The 23,374-nt window shown below is 40.8% G+C and overlaps 1 protein-coding gene across 2 annotated transcripts in view; it reads left to right on the forward strand.

Moving 5' to 3' along the window:
• CDK18 (cyclin dependent kinase 18) overlaps window positions 1-23,374 on the forward strand; it is a 133,284-nt gene that overhangs the window by 78,211 nt on the left and 31,699 nt on the right. For both annotated transcript variants that reach the window (XM_075853796.1, XM_075853795.1), the window contains one exon: window positions 11,267-11,397. In XM_075853796.1, coding sequence (XP_075709911.1) covers window positions 11,267-11,397 — 131 coding nt within the window. The remainder of the gene's footprint in view (window positions 1-11,266; window positions 11,398-23,374) is intronic.

Here is a 23,374-nt window from a genome sequence, read left to right on the forward strand (position 1 = left end):
GAATAATTCCACCATACTGTGACTAGATAACACCGCCATACACTGACTGAATAACACCACCATAGTCTGACTAGATAACACCGCCATACACTGACTGAATAATGCCACCATAGTCTGACTATATAATACCACCATACACTGACTGAATAATACCACCATACTGTGACTAGATAACACCACCATACACTGACTGGATAATACCACCATACACTGAATAATACCACCATAGTGTGACTAGATAACACCGCCATACACTGAATAATACCACCATACTGTGACTAGATAACCGCCATACACTGACTGAATAATACCACCATACTGTGACTAGATAACTCCGCCATACACTGACTGAATAATACCACCATACTGTGACTAGATAACACCGCCATACACTGACTGAATAACACCACCATAGTCTGACTAGATAACACCGCCATACATTGAATAATACCGCCATACAATGACTGAATAATACCACCATACTGTGACTAGATAACACCGCCATACACTGACTGAATAATACCACCATACTTTGACTAGATAACACGCCATAAACTGACTGAATAATTCCACCATAGTCTGACTATATAATACCACCATACACTGAATAATACCGCCATACTGTGATGAGATAACACCACCATACACTGAATAATACCACCATACACTGAATAATACCACCATACTGTGACTAGATAACACCACCATACACTGAATAATACCACCATACACTGAATAATACCACCATACTGTGACTAGATAACACCACCATACATTGATTGGATAATACAACCATACACCGAATAATACCACCATACTGTGACTAGATTACACCACAATACACTGAATAATACCACCATACACTGAATAATACCACCATAATGTGACTAGATAACCGCCATACACTGACTGAATAATACCACCATACTGTGACTAGATAACACCTCCATACACTGACTGAATAATACCACCATACTGTGACTAGATAACACGCCATACACTGACTGAATAATACCACCAAAGTCTGACTATATAATACCACCATACACTGAATAATACCGCCATACTGTGATGAGATAACACCGCCATACACTGAATAATACCACCATACACTGAATAATACCACCATACTGTGACTAGATAACACCACCATACACTGAATAATACCACCATACACTGAATAATACCACCATACTGTGACTAGATAACACCACCATACATTGATTGGATAATACAACCATACACTGAATAATACCACAATACTGTGACTAGATAATACTACCATACACTGAATAATACCACCATACTGTGACTAGATTACACCACAATACACTGAATAATATCGCCATACATTGAATAATACCACCATACTGTGACTAGATAACTCCCACCATGCACTGATTGGATAATACAACCATACACTGAATAATACCACAATACTGTGACTAGATAATACCACAATACACTGAATAATACCACCATACTGTGACTAGATAACACAACTATTCACTGACTGGATAATACCCCCATACACTGAATAATACCACCATACTGTGACTACATAACACCACCATACACTGACTGGATAATATGTCTGATAGGGAAACATTGAAATTGATGCCCATAAACACTGCAGATTTTCCTGCAACAGATTTCATTGCGGAAAATCTGCAGCATAATACAGTAGCAGCAGATTGGATGAGATTTGAACAAGTCTCATCTCTACACAGAAACTGTACATAAAATGACATGCGGTGTGTTTTTTTAAAATCTGCAGCATGTCAATTTATGCTGTGGAATCGCTGCTCTTGTATTCTAGTAGTTACCCATTGAATTCAATCGGAGGTATAACCCGCAACAAAGATTCATGTGTTGCGGAAAAAAAGCTGTGATTCCGCCACGAAAATCTCAAATGAGAAAAAAAAAGCTTATTCTTACTCCCGGCCGTAGTCATAGCATATTTTCTTCTGAGCACAGCCCGAGATGACGATTCAGCCCATGTGACTGCTGCAGCCAATCTAAGGCTGCAGCGGTCATATGGACTACAGCGTCATCCCAGGAGGCCGGACTGCGCTCAGAAGAGAATACGCACTGCTATGACTATGGCCGGGAGTATTAACTTTTTTTATTTCTGCAGTCTTTCCACAGAAAAAAATTGGTGTGTTTTTTTTCAGGTGGAATTCCCTGCGGTTTCCGGGACGGATACTCTGTGTAGTTTTATGCAGTGTATCCGCCCTGTGTGTCCCTACCCCTGTAATCAAGTTGCTCTCCCCCACAAAAATGGTGTTCAATAGTATCTGTGTCCTTAGCAGGGCCGTATTTACAGCTCACGCTGCCCTAGGCACTAAGTCTAAATATGCCCCCAATAAAGGCCTATTTACTTTAGCCAATTATCATCAATATTTGCTATTTTCTGACCAATTATACTGATATTTGGTCAGTATTAACAAAGGAGAAGATCAATGATAAAACCTTTGTTTATCGTTGCTTTGCAATTGTGATGTAAAAATAATTGTTATCAGTGACACAATTGATAGATGTAAATGCCGCTCATAGTGAAATTTACACTTGGCATTGCTGCCTAGTGCACGGTCCTGGTGTCAGGTGTCACTACGCTGTACCAGAATATGGAATCTGCATACATAGATTAGCCCTACCCCCAAATTATAATAATACAATGCCTAAATAATACCACCATACACTGAATAATACCACTATACTGTGACTAGATAACACTTCCATATACTGACTGAATAATAACACCATACTGTGAGTAAATAATACCACGATACACTGAATAATACCACCATACTGTGACTAGATAACACCGCCATACACTGAATAATACCACCATACTGTGACTAGATAACACCACCATACACTGACTGGATAATACCACCATACACGGAATAATACCACCATGCTGTGACTAGATAACACCACCATACACTGAATAATACCACCATACTGTGACTAGATAGCACCACCATACACTAACTGGATAATACCACCATACACTGAATAATACCACCATAGTGTAACTAGATAACACCGCCATACACTGAATAATACCATCTTACTGTGACTAGATAACCGCCATACACTGACTGAATAATACCACCATATTGTGACTAGATAACACCGCCATACACTGACTGAATAATTCCACCATACTGTGACTAGATAACACCGCCATACACTGACTGAATAACACCACCATAGTCTGACTAGATAACACCGCCATACACTGACTGAATAATACCACCATAGTCTGACTATATAATACCACCATACACTGACTGAATAATACCACCATACTGTGACTAGATAACACCACCATACACTGACTGGATAATACCACCATACACTGAATAATACCACCATAGTGTGACTAGATAACACCGCCATACACTGAATAATACCACCATACTGTGACTAGATAACCGTCCCCCACAAAATAGATCTATAAAGAGTTCCCACACACAAAGCACCTATAAACAAGTCTCCCCTCCCCCACAAAATCGATCTATGCAACAAAAAAACAATTATCCTGTTACATATCATTTGTAGCTCCCTCTTTCCTCCTCCCTCACACAGCACATACACGAACATGGATTACACTAAAGCTGCTGCTCTTACCAGAGTCTGGAGCTCCATGGAGGAGTCTTCATTGTGGCAGCAGCAGAGGAGAGCTGGAGGTGCTGAGTCTGTGTGGCTGTGCAGTACAGGTTGTGCTGATTGGTGGAGCAGACAGAGGCTCCTGCTGCTCCACCTATCAACGCTCACTTCACAATGCAAAGGAGAGGAAGGAACATCTCTTCTCTCTGATGTGCGGCCTGTACGCGAACCCCATCCCCGCCCCCTTTTTACTTAGTCCGGCGGGGAGCAAGGAAGTCGGTTGTAAAAAAATAACTCATTCGGCTCCGCCCCCCCCCCGCAAGGAGCCGATCTAGCACTGCTGAGTCGCCAGGCCCGGGAAACTGCTGAGTCGCCGGCCCTTCTGAAACACAAGCAGGGGAAGGGAGCCAGCACAGCGCCCCATTCCACCTGCTGGAGTGATGTGCCTTGTGCAATGGCACAGGTCGCACACCTCCAAAGGGCGGGCCTGGTGTTGACACTTACTTGTCTAATATAGCCTCATTTGCATATTTATAAAAAAGATCATAACTTTTAGAATAATAAACTTTTTGGGACACAAACTAGCATTATCAGTGTGGCAGCACCTATTAGATTAACTTGGAGATTGGGCATTACTAAACTAGTGACAGATCCTCTTTAATCTTGCACTCATCTTTCACTAAAATTTCAAATTGAGTTTATATCACTCTTAACACAGCCCACACATCCCAGATACACAACTCGATGCCACCACCTGCGGAGTTCTGGGGCGATAGATAACCAACACACAAATAATGCTCTTCAGCAGTCAATGGGTCAACGCATTTAGGGGCAGTTCACATGGAGTTTTTGGGCACTGATTTTGACATAGAAATTGCGTTAGAATCCGTGCCAAGAAACGCCCCCCATTGATTTTAATAGGAGACAGAGGCGTTTTTCCCAAGGAAAAAAAAAATCGGCATACTCTTTTTCCGAGTTTCCACCTCTGACCTTCCATTGAATTCAATGAAGGCAGAAAAAAACAGTGGTAAAAAAACACAGAATTTTTTTTACAAACAATGTTGCCAATTCAAAATCTGACTTAAAATTCCTGAAGAAATTTTGAGGCAGATTTCTTCTGCCAAAACTATGTGAACTAGGCTTAAGAAAGGCTATGAATTCTTTAGAGCATAGAGGACCATACTTAGGCCCTGTCCACACAGAGTTTTTGGACGTGGAAACCGCGTCGGAAAACACACCAAAAAACTTCCGAAAATGCCTCTTATTGACTTCAATGGGAGGCGGAGGCGTTTTTTTCCCCAGAGTAGAAAAAAATGCTCGCAGGAAAAAGAAGCGACATGCCCTATCTTTGGGTGTTTACGTCTCTGACCTCCCTTTAACATCAATAAGAGGCAGAGAAAGCGTATTTCGCAGCGTTTTTGGCCGTGGCGCTCAATAGGCGCGAGCGAAAAACGCGGCAAACGGCGTTCAGGCAGATCAAAATCTGCTTCAAAATTCCAAAAGAATTTTCTGCCTGCAAAGAACTCAGTGTGAACAGGGCCAGCTTTAAGATAGAAAGTATAGTGCTTACAAAAGAAAGTACATATTGGGACAAAATAAGAGGACATACAAAAATATGCAAAACGGTAACAAAACAAAAGGGAGAAATTACAGAAGGTTCTTAACACCTCTTATGCTACATTCACACGAGAGTGAAAAACAACACTCACACTCCAGTCTTGTACCCCTCCATGTAGATAGCACCCCCCTGCCTGAAGATAGCAAACACCCCCATCCCCCGTATTATCTACAGCGGGCACTGTGGCACTATCTACATGGACGTTGCAGCACTATCTACATGGGCACTGTGGTGTTTTCAGGGGGTTGGGACAAAAAAAAACTTGACAAATGAAATCCATCCATTTTTTTTAATGGCTGTGAAAAACGGATGACAGACGGACTGGAAATGGATGAAAATTTAGAGACACACGGATGCAAAATGGCCATGAAAAACTGACAGTTGATCAGTTTTTAATGGCCATTTTTTTTCACTATCGTGCGCATGTAGCCTTAGTTATAATGGCAGTTTCACAGCAGTATGGAGAAAGAACAATGAAGCTTCACATAGTACGTTCCAGCACACAGGCAGAAATATATATATGTAAAGAAGACAAAGTGAAGCACCTCTTTGATTTCTTGGAAATCTGTATTCAGACCAAACACAATACAAGATAAAATAAGGGAATTTTTTCGTTTGACCACATGATACATGGAAAGACAATAAACCTACTCATTTTACCTACGTTACATGCTAATGAAAATGATGGTGAGACCTGCCGGCTGTCCTTAGATCAGAGAAAATAATGTATGTATGATCATGGTTATGTTATATAATCTGAATGTTCTATTTTGTAAGTTGGGATTTTTCTTGCTTCCCTTTTCCTTTTATTTCTTTTTTTACTCTTCTGGCTGTTGACTTGCACCTTGATATTGGAACTGTGCGCCGGAATGTACAATGTGAAGCTCATGCACTATTTGGAACCCGTGATTTACTAAAAAAGGACACTCAAACAAGAGGATCTATATCTATTTTACAACAACTTAACCACAAACTTGAAACCCAATGACGTATGCTCTATTTTACCCTTATAAGAGAACAGCTGTTCTCTTCTCTGGAAATGACATCTTATGGCATTTACATTATTCATATTGTACTTAAAGAAGATCTGTCACCTGTTTCATGTTGTCTGAATAAACTGCAGCACATTATAGATGCAGGTCTGCACTGGTCCAGGGGTCACACTTTTATTTTAAAAATTTGTGGTCAGTTGTGTAAAACAAATACTGTAAAATCTAAGGCACACTTAAAATTGTGAGTATGGTGTATTCATTTTCATGCAGCTGATTGACACTAGTCTCTGTATTAGATTGCGCTATTGATGCCGTCAAAACAACGGAACCCTGTCACAACGGCGACAAACGGAAACCTTTAGCAACGTTTCCGTCACCATTTATATCAATGGTGACAGAAACGTAAACTAAAGTTTCAGTTTGCCTTTCCGTTGAGGGGTTAACCAGAAGGAAACCTCAAACGGAACCCCTCAATGGAAGGGCAACACTGAAGTGAACAGGCCCTAGGTACAGATAATGTAGTAGATATTACCTGTAGTACTATGTGACATCAGAGATAACACAGTGATAACAGATAATGTAGTAGATGCACACACACACACACACACACACACAATCACACACACACACAGAAACATATACACATACACAGAGACATATATAGGCACTTAAGCACACAAATACACGCACAGAGACACATATACAGACATATTGGAACATATACACATACAAACACAGAGAAATATACACGCAGACAGACAAGTATACACACACAGAGACACATAGACACACAGACAAGTATACACACACAGAGACAAACAGACAAGTATACACACACAGAGACACATAGACACACACAGGTACATATAGAGGCACAAACAGCAGACAGATTCTCCATTAAGACTTACTTCTTGAAGGGCCGTGCTGTGGGCGGAGCTTCCTTTTCTCTTCTTGCTGCCTCTACTCCTGTCTCCTCCGTGTGTGTAACCCATATGCCAGCCTTGAGTCTGAGACACGCCCACTGTTCTTGGATTGGCTACAGCTGAGCAGTACTGTCCAATTCATGAACAAAGAGCGTGTCTTACACTCTGAGAAACGTTGATGTATCCACCACCCCCTGCCCTGTGAGTGACCTGACCGCCGGTCAGTCAGGTCATGAGGTTAATTTTTTTTTAAATATAAAAGATAAACGATTCCGCCCACCCCTTGCTGGACAGGACATCCTAGGCACTGCAACCCCCGTGCCTAGTAGCAAATACGGGCCTGTGTGTATCTCAGCAACAATTGGCAGCATTTAATTTAACACTTACTGGCAATCAGAGGTTATTCACTGACTAAACATCCCTAAGTATCTCCGTAGAAGCATATTTTTTTTATGAAATGATACATTTTAATTCTGCAAATTTTTGAGATCATTGTTGTGACAGATGTTAGTATCAGTAGGTTCTTCTCTGAATATGACAAGCTCTTTGTTACTAGTGAGATGAGAAGAATTACATTATACAGAAGTCATCAGTTAATGCCCAATCTGAGTGTAAGTAACCTTTTAACCTTGTTATTAGGTCACTTGCACAAGCAGAGTTGTGACCTATATTGCATTAGGCATATTTAATTCACTGGCATTTTGTACCATATGCTACTGAGTCTTCTAATGCAATTAAAGTCACCACTGTGATTAAGGGCTTTTCTGTAGTTGTTGATGCTGCTCATATTAACCCAATGTGAATTACACAGTAATTAGGATTTTCTGTCCGCAAGAGATCCAGACCTTTTAAGACAAAAAGCATTTCAGTGGCATTAAGTCATTTTACGGGTAGGCTGACAATTCAAGTTTTCTTCCGGCTTCTCCCACCTCCAGCAATTTTCCTCCTGTTTGACCGTCTTTCATCAAACAGGATATAGAGGTCAGAACGGCAGAAGCTGGCAGTGCCCATGTATCATAAATTGGCTATCAGCATGTAGAGCGGGGGAGAGGACGGAGAGTTGGATCTTTAATTAGAGAGAGATTTTGCAGGGGCAGAGCAGGGTGTGTGGGCGCAAGGATAACAAGAAAGAGGGAGCATCAAACAGGCAGGGGGAGCTGCAAACCGGAGGCTCTCATTTAGAAAATGCTCATTATCTGCAACACACAGTATGGAAGATCTCAAACGTATTAGTATTATCCTTCTAATCAGGGATTCTCTAAGATACATACAATATCACGTTTCCTCATCTCCTCTACGTACTTTTCCACCACCGTGGGCTATTTCTTGTTTGTCTCACTGATGTCTTGATTTAAAATCTGCAGCATTGAAGGAATGTATTTTTTGAACACCGGTCTTCATTGGTAATAGCACATAAAAAAATTTACCCACTCACCTCGTCACCTATGTGCAAGGGTTGAGGGCCTAGTTCTCGGTCAGACAAATATATGGAAGCAGAACAGAACATATCGTAGCACTAGAAAGGTCGACATCTCTCTAAGACAATCATATATATCACGTGATGCTGTAGCAATTGTACTTCATTGACATTATTTACTCATTCTCAGCAGTGTTGTCCCTAGATACAGGGTATCCTATCCTGCAAGTGTCTAATTTAACAGGCCCTTACCCAACTCATACATTTTCCTCTAACCTATAGTACATACTAAACCTTTCTTAAACCTGATCATTTTACCAAAATGAGAATTTGATCTATTCAATATTTTTATAAATGAATGAATAATTTTGAATCTTTCTTTTGATCACTTGGTTATCTCAAAGTTAACGCTGGTCATATCGACTCCCTAGTACGGTCAGAAAGACTCATATTGTTTGCATAGTCTTTTTCGACAAGTGGTATGCAGTGTTGCTTTGATGTCTTATGGGTACCGGACAATCCTTCTAGTGGGTATCCACTGTATAGGTGAAATCTCAGCCATAAACTCTTCTTTAACAGATCTAAGGAGATCAGTTGGAATTTCAGATTTCGGGTAAGGTTATGGGTAAAACTTCTGCTGTTGTGTGTTGGGAATATGGACTGATGAACGGGCTAAGGGACTGGTCCTTGTTCTTGCAGCCTGTTAATTTATACATTGTCTTGGATGGCACTGCACGCTCCTGCACACAGTACCATCAGCAGGATCTGGTTGTCACAAAGACAGCCCAATCTTGTACTGTAACAGGGAACTTAAAATAATCAGTTCCCTGTCACAATAAACCCTAAACACAGTGCTCATATTGAGCGTTGTATTGCCAAATGCAGAAGCCGCTTCTTCTGCAATCAGCCGGTTATAGGGAACGCAGTGTCATCAGTAATGACATCACAGGGATTCCCTGTGCAGAAGAGGCTTGGATACATGCAGAGAAGATGTGATCTGCATTTTCTCTGCCTACCTGTGTATACAGATCACTGATAACAGAGATCTAATGGGCTGTTACGATTAGAGTACTGTTATCAGTGATCTGTATATGGTGACATTAGGTAACACATAGATAATGTGTTTCCTGCTAACCTGTACCCCTATAGTTAAATACGTTATGCCAAACATAAAATAATTACCTCTTGCCAGCAATTTTAGTCTGTTCTCCACTTATTTACTTTTGCGCCTTTACTAAACATTTTCTGTACTTGAATGATTATCATCATGTACAAATTATCATCCATTTTTCTAATTTTAAATGAAAAAAAAGCCCTATGTGTCCCGCAAAAAAAAAAAGAAGCAAACATATTTGAGGTAGACTAAAAAAAAAAAAAAGTTATATCAATCATAGAAGGTAGCACTTCATAAGGTGAGATTTTGTTTCGGTCATGAAAGGGATAAGCTATTTTTGTCAAAATGTGATTTGCAACATGTTTTTGCCTGTTATGTGGCTACTCCACAAAGAAGTTGTGTTCACAGTATATTTTTAGTACATTAACATATTAGTGCTGTTTATAACACTTTCTCAGACATAAATAGATACTTTCTTGTAGATTGTTCTTATTTCAATGTTGTCCAGGCATAAGAAATTGATGGCCTATCCTCAGAATAGGACATCAATATCTAAACGACGTTTCTGTGGTTATAGTAAATGTGAATAGAAACCCAAGCCAATTCTTTAGGGTTTACAATGATGACTATCCCACAGTTATCACCACCAATCCTATGAAAACTGATGCCCAATCCACTTGTTTTTTTTTTAGCTATATGGAGCCATTTGAAGCACAAAGATGTCATGGACTCATAGGAATAAAAAAAAAAATCCAGCCCATCTTTAATGAAACTCACATCAGCTCTTTTCTTGATATTAAGTTAAACTGCTTTGATGTACCATACACCAGTGGGATCTGCAATTGTGCATGAGCGGTTACAACGTTTTACGCCACTAGATGACTTTGTGAATTAATGTGTGTTTGTAGTACGAAGCTGTAAAGTGCTGAATCTTTTACTTTTACAATTTAGCCAATATGCCTTAGAAAGATAGATGTTTTGTGAGAGGTCTCAAATTGGTTGGTCTCATGCATAAAAACTAGTGCAGACAAAATGTGTCAGTGCTGTCCATGGCAACAAGTCAGCTAACATTTTTATTTTGTATCCAGCGCTGGAAAAATGAAAAGTTATACAATTTCCCAATACATTTTCTGCCTTAATTCCTGAATGTTTTCAAGATCTCTGCTTGTTGTTATTCAGTAGGAACATTCATTGTTTACTTCCAGTGGATAACATTCTGTCCATGGTCATGTGATGGACACACAGCTGCTGGGATCAGAAGACACAGCTCTGATACACATACTGTAACGAGCCGTGCACCTTGGTGTCCATCACATGACCATGGACAGAATGTTATCTACTGGAAGTAAACTATGAATGTTCCTACTGAATAACAACATGCACTGATCGTGAAAACTGTAAAGAATTAACACAGAAAGTATATTGAAAAATTGTATAACTTTAATTAGAAAAAAAATGACATTTATTTTCTGAAACCGGAGAACCCCTTTAAAAAGCTAATGTGGATCAACTTCCCTCTATTTCCTTCGTCATCTAGTCTATCCCACTTGACAGCATATTCTTTCTTTCTCCCTTTCTCTTAAGGTCTAGGACACTCCCACCTACAACTGTCTCACTTGAGCCCAGGAAATCCTGCTCTATCCCCATCAGATGGAGAAGGCTTGTCTCCCACCGAGCTACGTTACAGGAATGCTCCTCGGCGTCTGTCCATGGACGTGAGTGCAGAGGTCTAATATTATATCAGTTGTAAATGGCAATTATTGATTTTACAATCCAAACATTCGAGGGGACATTGTGGATTGTCTTTTATTATATTAACCCCTTAACGATGAACCACATACAGTTATGTCGTTGCAGTTTCGTACTTAACGTAACGCCACGTATCTGTACGTGGCAGACAGTGATGGCACGGGCTCAGAATCTAAGCCCGAACCATCACCAGCGGGTGTCAGTTCTATATTACAGCTTACACCCTGCTGTAATGGCAGGGACCGGAGCTAGCTCCAATTGGCATCTAAGTGGTTTGTAGCCTAACAATGGTGGTCTGCCAAGTACGGAAGCCTATTGGGCCCTGCCGAAGGCAAGACCTAATAGGCTGCTTTTAGAGTGACACTGACAGCTCTAATACATTGCTACCATAAAAAAAAGAAATAAAAAAACAATGCCAGAATCACAGTTTTTTTGGGGTTACCACCCCTCCCAAAATACAAAAAGTCGCATGTACACCAAAATAGTGCCATTAAAAACTACAACCCGAATAAAGTAAAAATATAATTTATAGCGCACCTTGAACACTGTAAAAAATAAATTAAAAAAAAGCATAATAAAACATTGGCAGAATTGCTGGTTTTTGTTCACCTTGCTTGCCAAAATAAAGGAATAAAAAGTGATCAAAAAGTCGCATGTACCCCAAAATGGTACCAATGAAAACTACGGATTGTCCCGCAAACAATAAGCCCTCACACAGATCCATTGGCGAAAAAGAAAAAAGTTTTGAAATGAATATTTTTGAATATGGCAACACAAAAGGTTCAGAGTGTGTTTCAAAAGGGGGATAAGATCTGGCACCATTTATCAGTGCGACACTGGTCTCACATCTGTGGATTATTATTTATTTACCCCATTATTATACCACCCTATTATGTCCTGTTGTACTCCGCACAGCTTACATATGCTACCACTTTATAATCTGATATAGCAACAAAAACACCAAAATGGAGTCACTTTTAAGGGGTTTTTCCCTGTACTGGTACCTCAGGGGCATTACAAATGCGACATGGCTCCCCTAAACAAAGCCAGCAAACTCTGCATGCCAAATATCGCTCCTGCATTTTTGAGACCTGCCGTGAATCCAAACAGCAGTTTATGACCACATATGGGGTTTTGCCGTAGTCAGGAGAGATTGATTTCCAAATTTTAGGGTTCTTTCCATCCTTTATCCTTTGTGAAAATGAAAAAAATTCAACATTTTAGTGGAAAAAATATTGATTTTCATTTTCACGGCCTAATTCCAATAAATTCTGCAAAAGACCTGTGGGGTCTAAATGCTCACTATACCCCTAGATAGATTCCCTAATGGGTGTAGTTTCCTAAGTGTCACTCTTGGAGGGTTTCCACAGTTTTGGTCCCCAAGTGGCTTTGCAAATGCAACATGGTACCTAAAAGCAATTCCAGCCAAAAGGCTCTACTTCTCTTCTGAGTCCTGCGGTTTATCCAAACAGCAGTTTATGACCACATATAGGGTATGGCAGTACTCTGAAAAAATTGCTGGACAAATGTTGTGGTGCTTTTTCTCCTTTAATCCTTTGTGGAAATGAAAAAGTCTAATTTTTATTGAAAAAAGTTTGGAATTTATTTTCATGGCCCAATTCAAATGAATTTAGCAAAAACCATGTGGGGACAAAATGTTCACTATACACCTACATGAATTCCTTGAGGGGTGTCGTTTCCTAAATGAAGTCACTTTTGGGGGGTTTCCACTGTTTTAGTCCCTAAGTGTCTCTGCAAATGCGACATGGCACCCAAAAAACACTCCAAAATCCACATATGGGGTATTACCGTACTCGGGAGAAATTGTTTTACAAATGTTGTGTTTCTCCTTTGTTCCTTATGAAAATGAAAAATCTGAGCTAAAACTACATTTTTCACGGCCTAATTCCAATGATTTCAGCAAAAAAAAACTGTGGGGTCAAAATGCTTAATATACCCCTAGATAAATCTCTAAAGGGGTGCAGTTTCCCAAATGGGGTCACTTTTGGGGGGTCTCTACTGTTTTGCTCCCTCAGGGTTTGCAAATGCGACATGAAAACCATTCCAGCTAAACTTGAGCCCCAAAAGCCAAATAGTGCTCCTTCCCTTCTGAGCCCTGCCGTGGTTCCAAACAGCAGTTTATTACAACATATGGAGTATTGCCATAATCAGGAAAAATTACTTGATAAGGGCATGTTCACACGTTTTTTCCGCTGCAAATGTTGATGCAGATTTGGGGCAATTATGCCACGAATCTGCACCAACATAACATTTGCATTTTTGACAGGTAATTCAGACGTTGCAGATATCACAGCGGACTTGCCACAGATTTCAGTTTTTGCATTGTAAAGAATGAAATCCGCAGTGAAATTCCGCTTCTCCGCAACATCATGAGCAGGCTGCGGAGGGAAAATTCTGCACTGCAGCCTGATTTCCGCACAGTTATTTTCTGCAACGTCTGAACTAACTTTCCTAAAAATGTATAGAAACAAATGTAAAAAACGGCTGCTGCAGAATTCCACTGCGGACTGTCCGCAGCGGAATTCAACAGCAATTCCTCCACGTGTGAATGTGCCCTAAATGTTGGGGTGCTTTTCCAACTTTATTCTTTGTAAAAATTAAAAATTTCTATGTTTTTTCAGAAAAAAATTTGATTTTCATTTTTATGGCCTAATTTCAATAAATTTAGCAAAAAGCCTGTGGGTCAAAATTCTCACTATACCCCTAGATAAATTCCTTGAGGGGTGTAGTTTCCCATATGGGGTCACCTTTGTGGAGTTTCCACTGTTTTTGCACCACAAAACCTCTTCAAACCTCACATGGTGCCTAAAATATATTCTAATAAAAAGGAGGCCCCAAAATCCACTAGGTGCTCCTTTATTTCTGAGGCCTGTATTTGAGTCTAGTAGCACACTGGGGCCACATGTGGTTTATTTAAAAAAAAACAAAAGACTGCAGAATCTGGGCAATAAATATTGCGTTGTGTTTCTCTGGAAAAATCGTCAAATATATCGACCAATTTTTACCACTAACATAAAGTTATTACCACATAAAGTAACACAAGTCGGCTCTTTCCACAAGGCCAAAACAGGCTGTGTCCTTAAGGGGTTAAGAAAAGGTGTAAAGTTTAGAATTAAGTATTGAAGCATATTCAACCCCTGGCAAAACATTCAATATTTAGTCAAATGTATTCAGTCAGATGTGATTCACTTAAAAAAGTACTTTAAATAAATACATTAAATAATACTTTCATTAGTTTTTAAGCATTGTATGACAAGGATAAGACCCATTTTTTTGTAAAATGAAAGAATTCTCCTTTGTCTTGGATGGGTAGGATATTGGTCATCAAAATGACGCTGCTCCCTGAAATCCTATATCTTTTAAGGGTATTGTCAATAACTGTGTCTGCTCATATCGTCCGGATTTGACAAAAATCCTTTCCTTCATTTGGTATAATATTAGACTCCCCACCCCCAATCGACCGTGTTCATCCATAGGAAGCAGGGTGATTTGGCCACTACTACTACTACTACGACTATGTTCCCGCAGTGGCCCTACTGACACTGCTGCACATTAAGGGTATGTGCACACGAGAACTGGCTTTTACGTCTGAAATTAGAGACTGTTTTCAGGAGAAAACAGCTGCCTCGTTTCAGACGTAAAAGCTCCTCCTCGCATTATGCGAGGCGTCTTTGACGGCCGTATATTTGAGCTGTTCTTCATTGAATTCAATGAAGAACGGCTCAAATTACGTTTCAAAGAAGTGTCCTGCACTTCTTTGACAAGGCAGTCATTTTACGCGTCGTCGTTTGACAGCTGTGCAAATGACAGGTCGTCGGCACAGTACGTCGGCAAACCCATTCAAATGAATGGGCAGATGTTTGCCGACGTATTTGAGACGTATTTTCAGGCGTAAATCGAGGCATTATATGCCTCGTTTACGCCTGAAAATAGGTCGTGTGAACCCAGCCTCACTCTGACATGCCCTTGAGGGGTTTATTTAGAAATCCCCAATTGCTCCCCATTTTCTATTAATTCCACCATGCTATTGCCTCTGTTCCCTAAAGCCCCTCATGCAACAATCCTTATTAATCTGGGATCAGTTAAATATTCAAGTAAATTAATTTCCCCTCACCTTCCTCTGTCCAGTCTCTGGTTCAACGCAGATTTGCCTCCAGATCTCTGTGATGCCCAGGTGTTTTACTGGTGGAGTTCCAAGGGTTTCTTTCAAGTACACCATCTTCTCTCTACAACAAGCATGATGCCCTTTGCAGACATTAGTTCCAAATATGGTGCCCCAAGTAGGGAATTGTTCCACTATCTGCAGCTGAAGCACTAACTTGGAGGACTTGTCACTATCTATGACCCACTTCATAAATTAACCAGCTTTGAATCCATATTCCTTAACTCTCCGCTATCGGCCAGGCTAATAAGCCTCTTCTACTCCTCCCTGAAATAATAATAACGCCACCCACACTAATCATAAATATATAACTAGACTTGAAATAGATCTGTACTTATCCAAGCACGAGGCTGACTGGGATTGGGTCGCTTTGGCTGCTATGGTGGTAGTTTCGCCACTGATCCAACTAGATGCCAATTGCTCTTGCCAAAAATGCAGATCATTGAAGCATTCCCTACCATGTATTAATTCATGTTGTATTAAAGGGATACATAGTATAGGGACAGGGTCGCTCTCCTACTAGCCAAAACAGCACAAAAAATATTGTGGCTAATAGGAGCGTTCGAAGAATTCACCAGACTCATAGGTATGAGTCTGGTATATTCATGTTTGAGCACTCCCCTCATCCTCCTAGCATGATTAATACTATTACGATCATTTTCTTAAGTTCTGAGGATAGAGCAGGGAAGTTTAGGGAGTATTGAATATGTAGTGGCTTCTATGCTGTTAGTGAGTAGGCACTATGAAGTAGTCTGTAGTCTCTGTCCCAAATATACAGGGTGGGCCATTTATATGGATACACCTAAATAAAATGGGAATGGTTGGTGATATTAACTTCCTGTTTGTGGCACATTAGTATATGGGAGGGGGGAAACTTTTCAAGCTGGGTGTTGACCATGGTGGCCATTTTGAAGTCGGCCATTTTGTATCCAACTTTAGTTTTTTCAATGGGAAGAGGGTCATGTGACACATCAAACTTATCGAGAATTTCACAAGAAAAACAATAGTGTGCTTGGTTTTAACGTTACTTTATTCTTTCATGAGTTATTTACAAGTTTCTGACCACTTATAAAATGTGTTCAGAGTGCTGCCCATTGTGTTGGATTGTCAATGCAACCCTCTTCTCCCACTCTTCACACACTGATAGCAAAAACACCGCGTTTTTTGCGTACGCAAAACGCACACGCTCGTGTGAATCCGGCCTAAGAGTGTGAGGTAATAGCACTGCGTTTCTCCTATGTGGCAGTGGGCCCTCAGGGGCCCCCAGGCGTATGGGTAAAAGTGACAGTGCACGCTCTTCAAAAATATGTCATTTAGTAAAGGTGATCAAAACATTTTTCTCTTTTCTGCCATCTGCCTGGCTCTCCTTTCTTGTGGGCACTGCATAAGTGTTGCTTTTAATTAGCTACAGCTCATGGTATTGGAAGACCATTCATTTAAAATATTGGATGACATGAAAATAGGTGTTATCTCATGCTTTATTCTTGCAATGAAGCATAAGGCACCTTCTTGTGTTTCATTTTAGTGATTTGAAACTAAGCTATGTCAGCACTGATTGGACAGTGTCATACTGTCCCAACTAGTAACACTAAGGGCTGATTCAGACGTGCGTGGCGTTTTTGCGCACGCAAAACACGCGGCGTTTTGCCTGCGCAAAAGCCACTTACCTGCTCCGTGAGGCAGCATCATATGATGCGCGGCTGCGTGCTTTTCGCACAGCCGCCATCATTATGACACGCCATTCGGATGTTTGTAAACAGAAAAGCACGTGGTGCTTTTCTGTTTACATTCATCCTTTTGACAGCTGGTGCGCGAAACAGGCAGTTCGCACGGAAGTGATTCCGAGCGACCTGCGTGGTTTTCACGCACCCATTGACATCAATGAGTGCGTGATGCGCAAAATACGCAGAGATATTGACCATGTCGCGCTTTTTGCGCAGCGGACAAACACTGAGCAAAAAGCACGGACTGTGTTTACTGCCCCATAGACTTGTATTGGTCTGTGCGTGGCACGTGAAAACCACGCGGCCCGCACAGACGCAATACACGTTCGTGTGAATCCAGCCTTAATTGTCAATATATTCATACATTTCTAGGAGGAATAAGAGGAACGGCACAATGGAGAGTTTTCAGAAAAGATGTTCCAGAATTATTTTTTTTTAGAAAATTAAAGTATGTGTAATGCCAGCTGCTCCCTGCTTTAATCTTACCTGCTCCTCTTCTGGCGGCCTCCCACGCCACCAACGCTGACTTCTGGGTCCTAGTGCACGCGATTGTTTAAAGGGCCAGCACTCAACAAAATTATTTCTCAGCTTTCCCTGGCTGTAAAGGTTCCTCCCCTTCCTTCTTTCCTTGCCAGAGCAATTACTAGTATTACCTGGGATCCTAGTGATTCTCTGCTATCTCTTCTATTGGAATCCTGTGTTTTGACCTCAGCCTATATCTTCAACTATGATTTGTTTCAAACCTTGCCATCTGCCCTGACCTTTTGATATACCAGTCTACGCTTACTTGCACTACACCTGTTACGTTGGCCGTCACCAAGGGAAATTACTGCATGGTTTAAAGGATGAATACCAGGGTTTCCCTTAGACTCCGCTCCCCGGTTTAGCCCAATCTCAAATGCCTTAGTGAAAAAGTGGGTCCACACCTCCCTCTCCTGGCTCCGTGACAGTATTTACTATAAAAGACATGTCATCTATCACCTGTCCAAAAGCAGTTTGAAGAATACATAGCTGCATTGACTGTCACTTATCAATTGTGCTCAAATATGTCACATGGCACACTTGGTACATATAGGTATTAAAATGGTTATGCCACCTAACACACACGTCCCTCAATGGAGCCAGCCACAGACGGTCTGAAAATAAATTTTTGTTACAGATAGCAATTTGTGATGCCCCAAAATGTGTTGGCACTTGGTGATGCCATTTCTTCATGTAATAATAATTTACCTTTTTTACGCATCGGTGCTGAGTTCTGATTTATCATAATTACAGTGTACGTGGTTGAGAATTCTACTGACTATATATATGTCATTACAAGGATAACCAAGGTTTTTCCAGTATACGCAGCAACTTCAATAATAAAACGATAAGACAGATGCATTTCCCGTGCATTATCATAAGGGATTATACCATGATGTTGTCATAGCAACACCATGCAGTGCATAGAAATATATTAGCTTAGCCGTATCATGATGGTATTATTTTGTAAAATCAAGCAAACTGATATTTATTGTGTGTATGTGTGAATAATATTTAATTATTAGATTCCATTTTACCATGGAACTTATATGTGCAGATGGTAGAACAATTCAGCCATTTGACATCATTCCAACATCTTCCGTGGGCAGAAACATATACCGTACTCCTCGAATACACATACACACTCACACACATACACATTCAAAGGCACACCTATATACTCACACACATACACACTCACTACCACACACACATTCAAAGGCACACCTATATACTCACACACATACATACATACACACTATCACACACACACACACACATTCAAAGGCACACCCATATACTCACACACAAACAGACTCACTATCACACACACATTCAAAGGCACACCCATATACTCACACACATACATACTCACTATCACACACACACATTCAAAGGCACACCTATATACTCACACACATACACACTCACTATCACACACACATTCAAAGGCACACCCATATACTCACACACATACACACTCACTATCACACACACATTCAAAGGCACACCCATATACTCACACACATACACACTCACTATCACACACACATTCAAAGGCACACCCATATACTCACACACACTCACTATCACACACGCATTCATAGGCACACCCATATACTCACACACATACACACTCACTATCACACACACACACACACACACACACACACACATTCAAAGGCACACCCATATACTCACACACAAACAGACTCACTATCACACACACATTCAAAGGCACACCCATATACTCACACACATACACACTCACTATCACACACACACATTCAAAGGCACACCTATATACTCACACACATACACACTCACTATCACACACACATTCAAAGGCACACCCATATACTCACACACATACACACTCACTATCACACACACATTCAAAGGCACACCCATATACTCACACACACTCACTATCACACACGCATTCATAGGCACACCCATATACTCACACACATACACACTCACTATCACACACACATTCAAAGGCACACCCATATACTCACACACACTCACTATCACACACGCACATTCAAAGGCACACCTATATACTCACACACATACACACTCACTATCACACACACATTCAAAGGCACACCCATATACTCACACACATACACACTCACTATCACACACATTCAAAGGCACACCCATATACTCACACACATACACACTCACTATCACACACACATTCAAAGGCACACCCATATACTCACACACACTCACTATCACACACGCATTCATAGGCACACCCATATACTCACACACATACACACTCACTATCACACACACACACACACACACACACACACATTCAAAGGCACACCCATATACTCACACACAAACAGACTCACTATCACACACACATTCAAAGGCACACCCATATACTCACACACATACACACTCACTATCACACACACACATTCAAAGGCACACCTATATACTCACACACATACACACTCACTATCACACACACATTCAAAGGCACACCCATATACTCACACACTCACTATCACACACACATTCAAAGGCACACCCATATACTCACACACATACACACTCACTATCACACACACATTCAAAGGCACACCCATATACTCACACACACTCACTATCACACACGCATTCATAGGCACACCCATATACTCACACACATACACACTCACTATCACACACACACACACACACACACACACACACACACACATTCAAAGGCACACCCATATACTCATACACATACACACTCACTATCACACACACATTCAAAGGCACACCCATATACTCACACACGTACACACTCACTATCACACACACATTCAAAGGCACACCCATATACTCACACACATATGTTGGATTTTAGCATGCTCAGGAGATAAGCGTCTGCCAGAGATAGATTTTAAACACACAGGGGAATATAATAAAATATTTACGCCAGTTTTATTAATTAAAAAAGTTGAACACTTTGGCTCACACCGTAGTTGTCCAAAAATTTGCGACTTATTCATTCTCTCGACTCTTTTCAAAATAGTATGAAACGGGGGTGGGACATTTGAAAGACTGACAGATTTCCAATAATTTATGCCCGAAGGTGGCGGAAATTATGTCGCAAATCTACACTTGCTTACATCAGACGTAGATTTTCATTTCTATCGCACGTACAACCAAAGATGCACCAAATTTATTAGGAGGTGCACCTAATGATCTATTTGATATTTTCTATTTATAATAACCTGAACAGTAAAATCTGCATGCTTGATGATCGGTAATGATGGGGGAAAATAAAACTCTTTGATTATAAGATATTAATAAAATAATTTGAATGCTACATACAAAATCTGCATATAGTCCTGCAAAAATCAAGACCTCAAACAGCTACACTGATGAAAAAATTAAAAAGTTATGCCCAAGTGGATGCAGAAGGGCAATTAGGCCTCTCTTGCACAATGGGGAGATACTGCACATCTGGGGTAGATGCCTTGCGCCATATTTTTTAGGTGTTTTAGACACTTTTTGCACCTCACTAGACAGTTTTGGAAAGTATCTAGAAAAGGGGCAAGGAATCTTAAAACTAACCAAATTGCACCAAAATTTTGAGACAAAATATTGCTCTAAAATCAAACAAGAGGTGGCGTAAAGAAGAGAAAAGTATATAATATGTCTTTCATATTACAAATATATCACACAGCATGCGCCACTGTGTTAAATGTGGTGCAACTTCTGCCTGCCTGACCTAGATTTAAACCGTCTAAATTTAATGCAGTATTAATAAATCTCTGCTATTGTTTTTTTTTTGTGTTTTAAAACACATGTAAAAAGCGCTAGCAGTATAAAGCATTTTTCATTTGTTTTTTACATGCATTGTTGGAGCAGTTTTTTATTTTGTGTCATTTTGTACTGCCGATTTTGCAGTTCTTTGGAGAAGTCTTATCAGAAAAACACCAGAATAACATGATACCTAAAACATGCTGCATTTTTATAAAAGTGGCACTGTCCTCAAAAACTGTATATATGTATGTAGACATTTTTATATTTTTCTGCATAGACTATAAAACTAACATCTGGACAAAGCGCTTTAGCCCCAAGAAAAAAACAAGGTGAAACCAGCCTTAAAGCATACCTAACCCTTCAGGTGACATTTCAGATAAGCTGTCATGTGTGTACATGAGGAATTACACTATTTCTGGCCATTATATGACTTGTACATGGCATTTTCTGTGTACAGTAATCCCCTCCGCAGGTTCTAACTCTAATTCTCAGTTTTCTCTGAGTTAGTGGGCGCAGCCTAATGGCTATCATGTCTTCCATACACTGCACACAGAGGATAGGAGAATCTCGCTCTCCTATCTCGATCCAGGGGCGTCGCTAGCACCGGGCCTTCGGGGGCCCAAGCCCCGGATCTTTGGCCCGGTGCCCTCGATCCCCGGCCTATGTAATCAAATACACGGGCCCCTGTTACTATAGTAACAACACATACTTACCCATCTAACTTCCCGTGCGCAGCGGAAGTCCTGTCGTCTACTCGCGTCAGGACGCTGTGCGCCGTGGATGACATCACGACGCTAGATGGTGTTGGGACATCCGCTGCAACCGGAGCTGAAGAGGAGGTAAGTATAACGTTACGGTCTGCTGGGGTCCTGTATCTAAGCATGCCTTGTGGTAGGCTTAGATACAGGGTCTAACAGACAGTATCACACATGGACCCTGTATCTAAGCCTTCCATGTTAGGCTTAGATACAGGGCCCAGCAGACAGTAATCTTATACAGTATAAGATTACTGTCTGCTGGGGTCCTGTATCTAAGCATGCCTTGTGGTAGGCTTAGATACAGGGGCTAACAGACAGTATCACACATGGACCCTGCATCTAAGCCTTCCACGTTAGGCTTAGATACAGGGCCCCAGCAGAGAGTAATCTTATACAGTATAAGATTACTGTCTGCTGGGATCCTGTATCTAAGCATGCCTTGTGGTAGGCTTAGATACAGTATATAACAAACAGTATCACACATGGACCCTGTATCTAAGCCTTCCACGTTAGGCTTAGATACAGGGCCCCAGCAAACAGTAACCTTACACAGTATAAGATTACTGTCTGCTGGGGTCCTGTATCTAAGCATGCCTTGTGGTAGGCTTAGATACAGGGTCTAACAGACAGTATCACACATGGACCCTGTATCTAAGCCTTCCATGTTAGGCTTAGATACAGGGCCCCAGCAGACAGTAATCTTATACAGTATAAGATTACTGTCGTCTGAAGTCCTGTATCTAAGCATGCCTTGTGGTAAGCTTAGATACAGGTTCTAACAGACCGTGTCACACATGGACCCTGTATCTAAGCCTACCACATGGTATTCTTAGATACATGGCCCATGTCTTATCCTGGTGGCGGTGGGTACCGGGGTAATAATGGGGGTTATGTTAGCCTCTGCACCGGCTAATACTAAGCCCCGCTTTAGTAATGGACACGGTCAATCAGCCAGCGGCTATTAATAAGGCAGTAG

The sequence above is a fragment of the Rhinoderma darwinii genome, chromosome 2 (genome assembly GCF_050947455.1).
Source record: "Rhinoderma darwinii isolate aRhiDar2 chromosome 2, aRhiDar2.hap1, whole genome shotgun sequence".
Classification (NCBI taxonomy): Eukaryota; Metazoa; Chordata; class Amphibia; order Anura; family Rhinodermatidae; genus Rhinoderma; species Rhinoderma darwinii.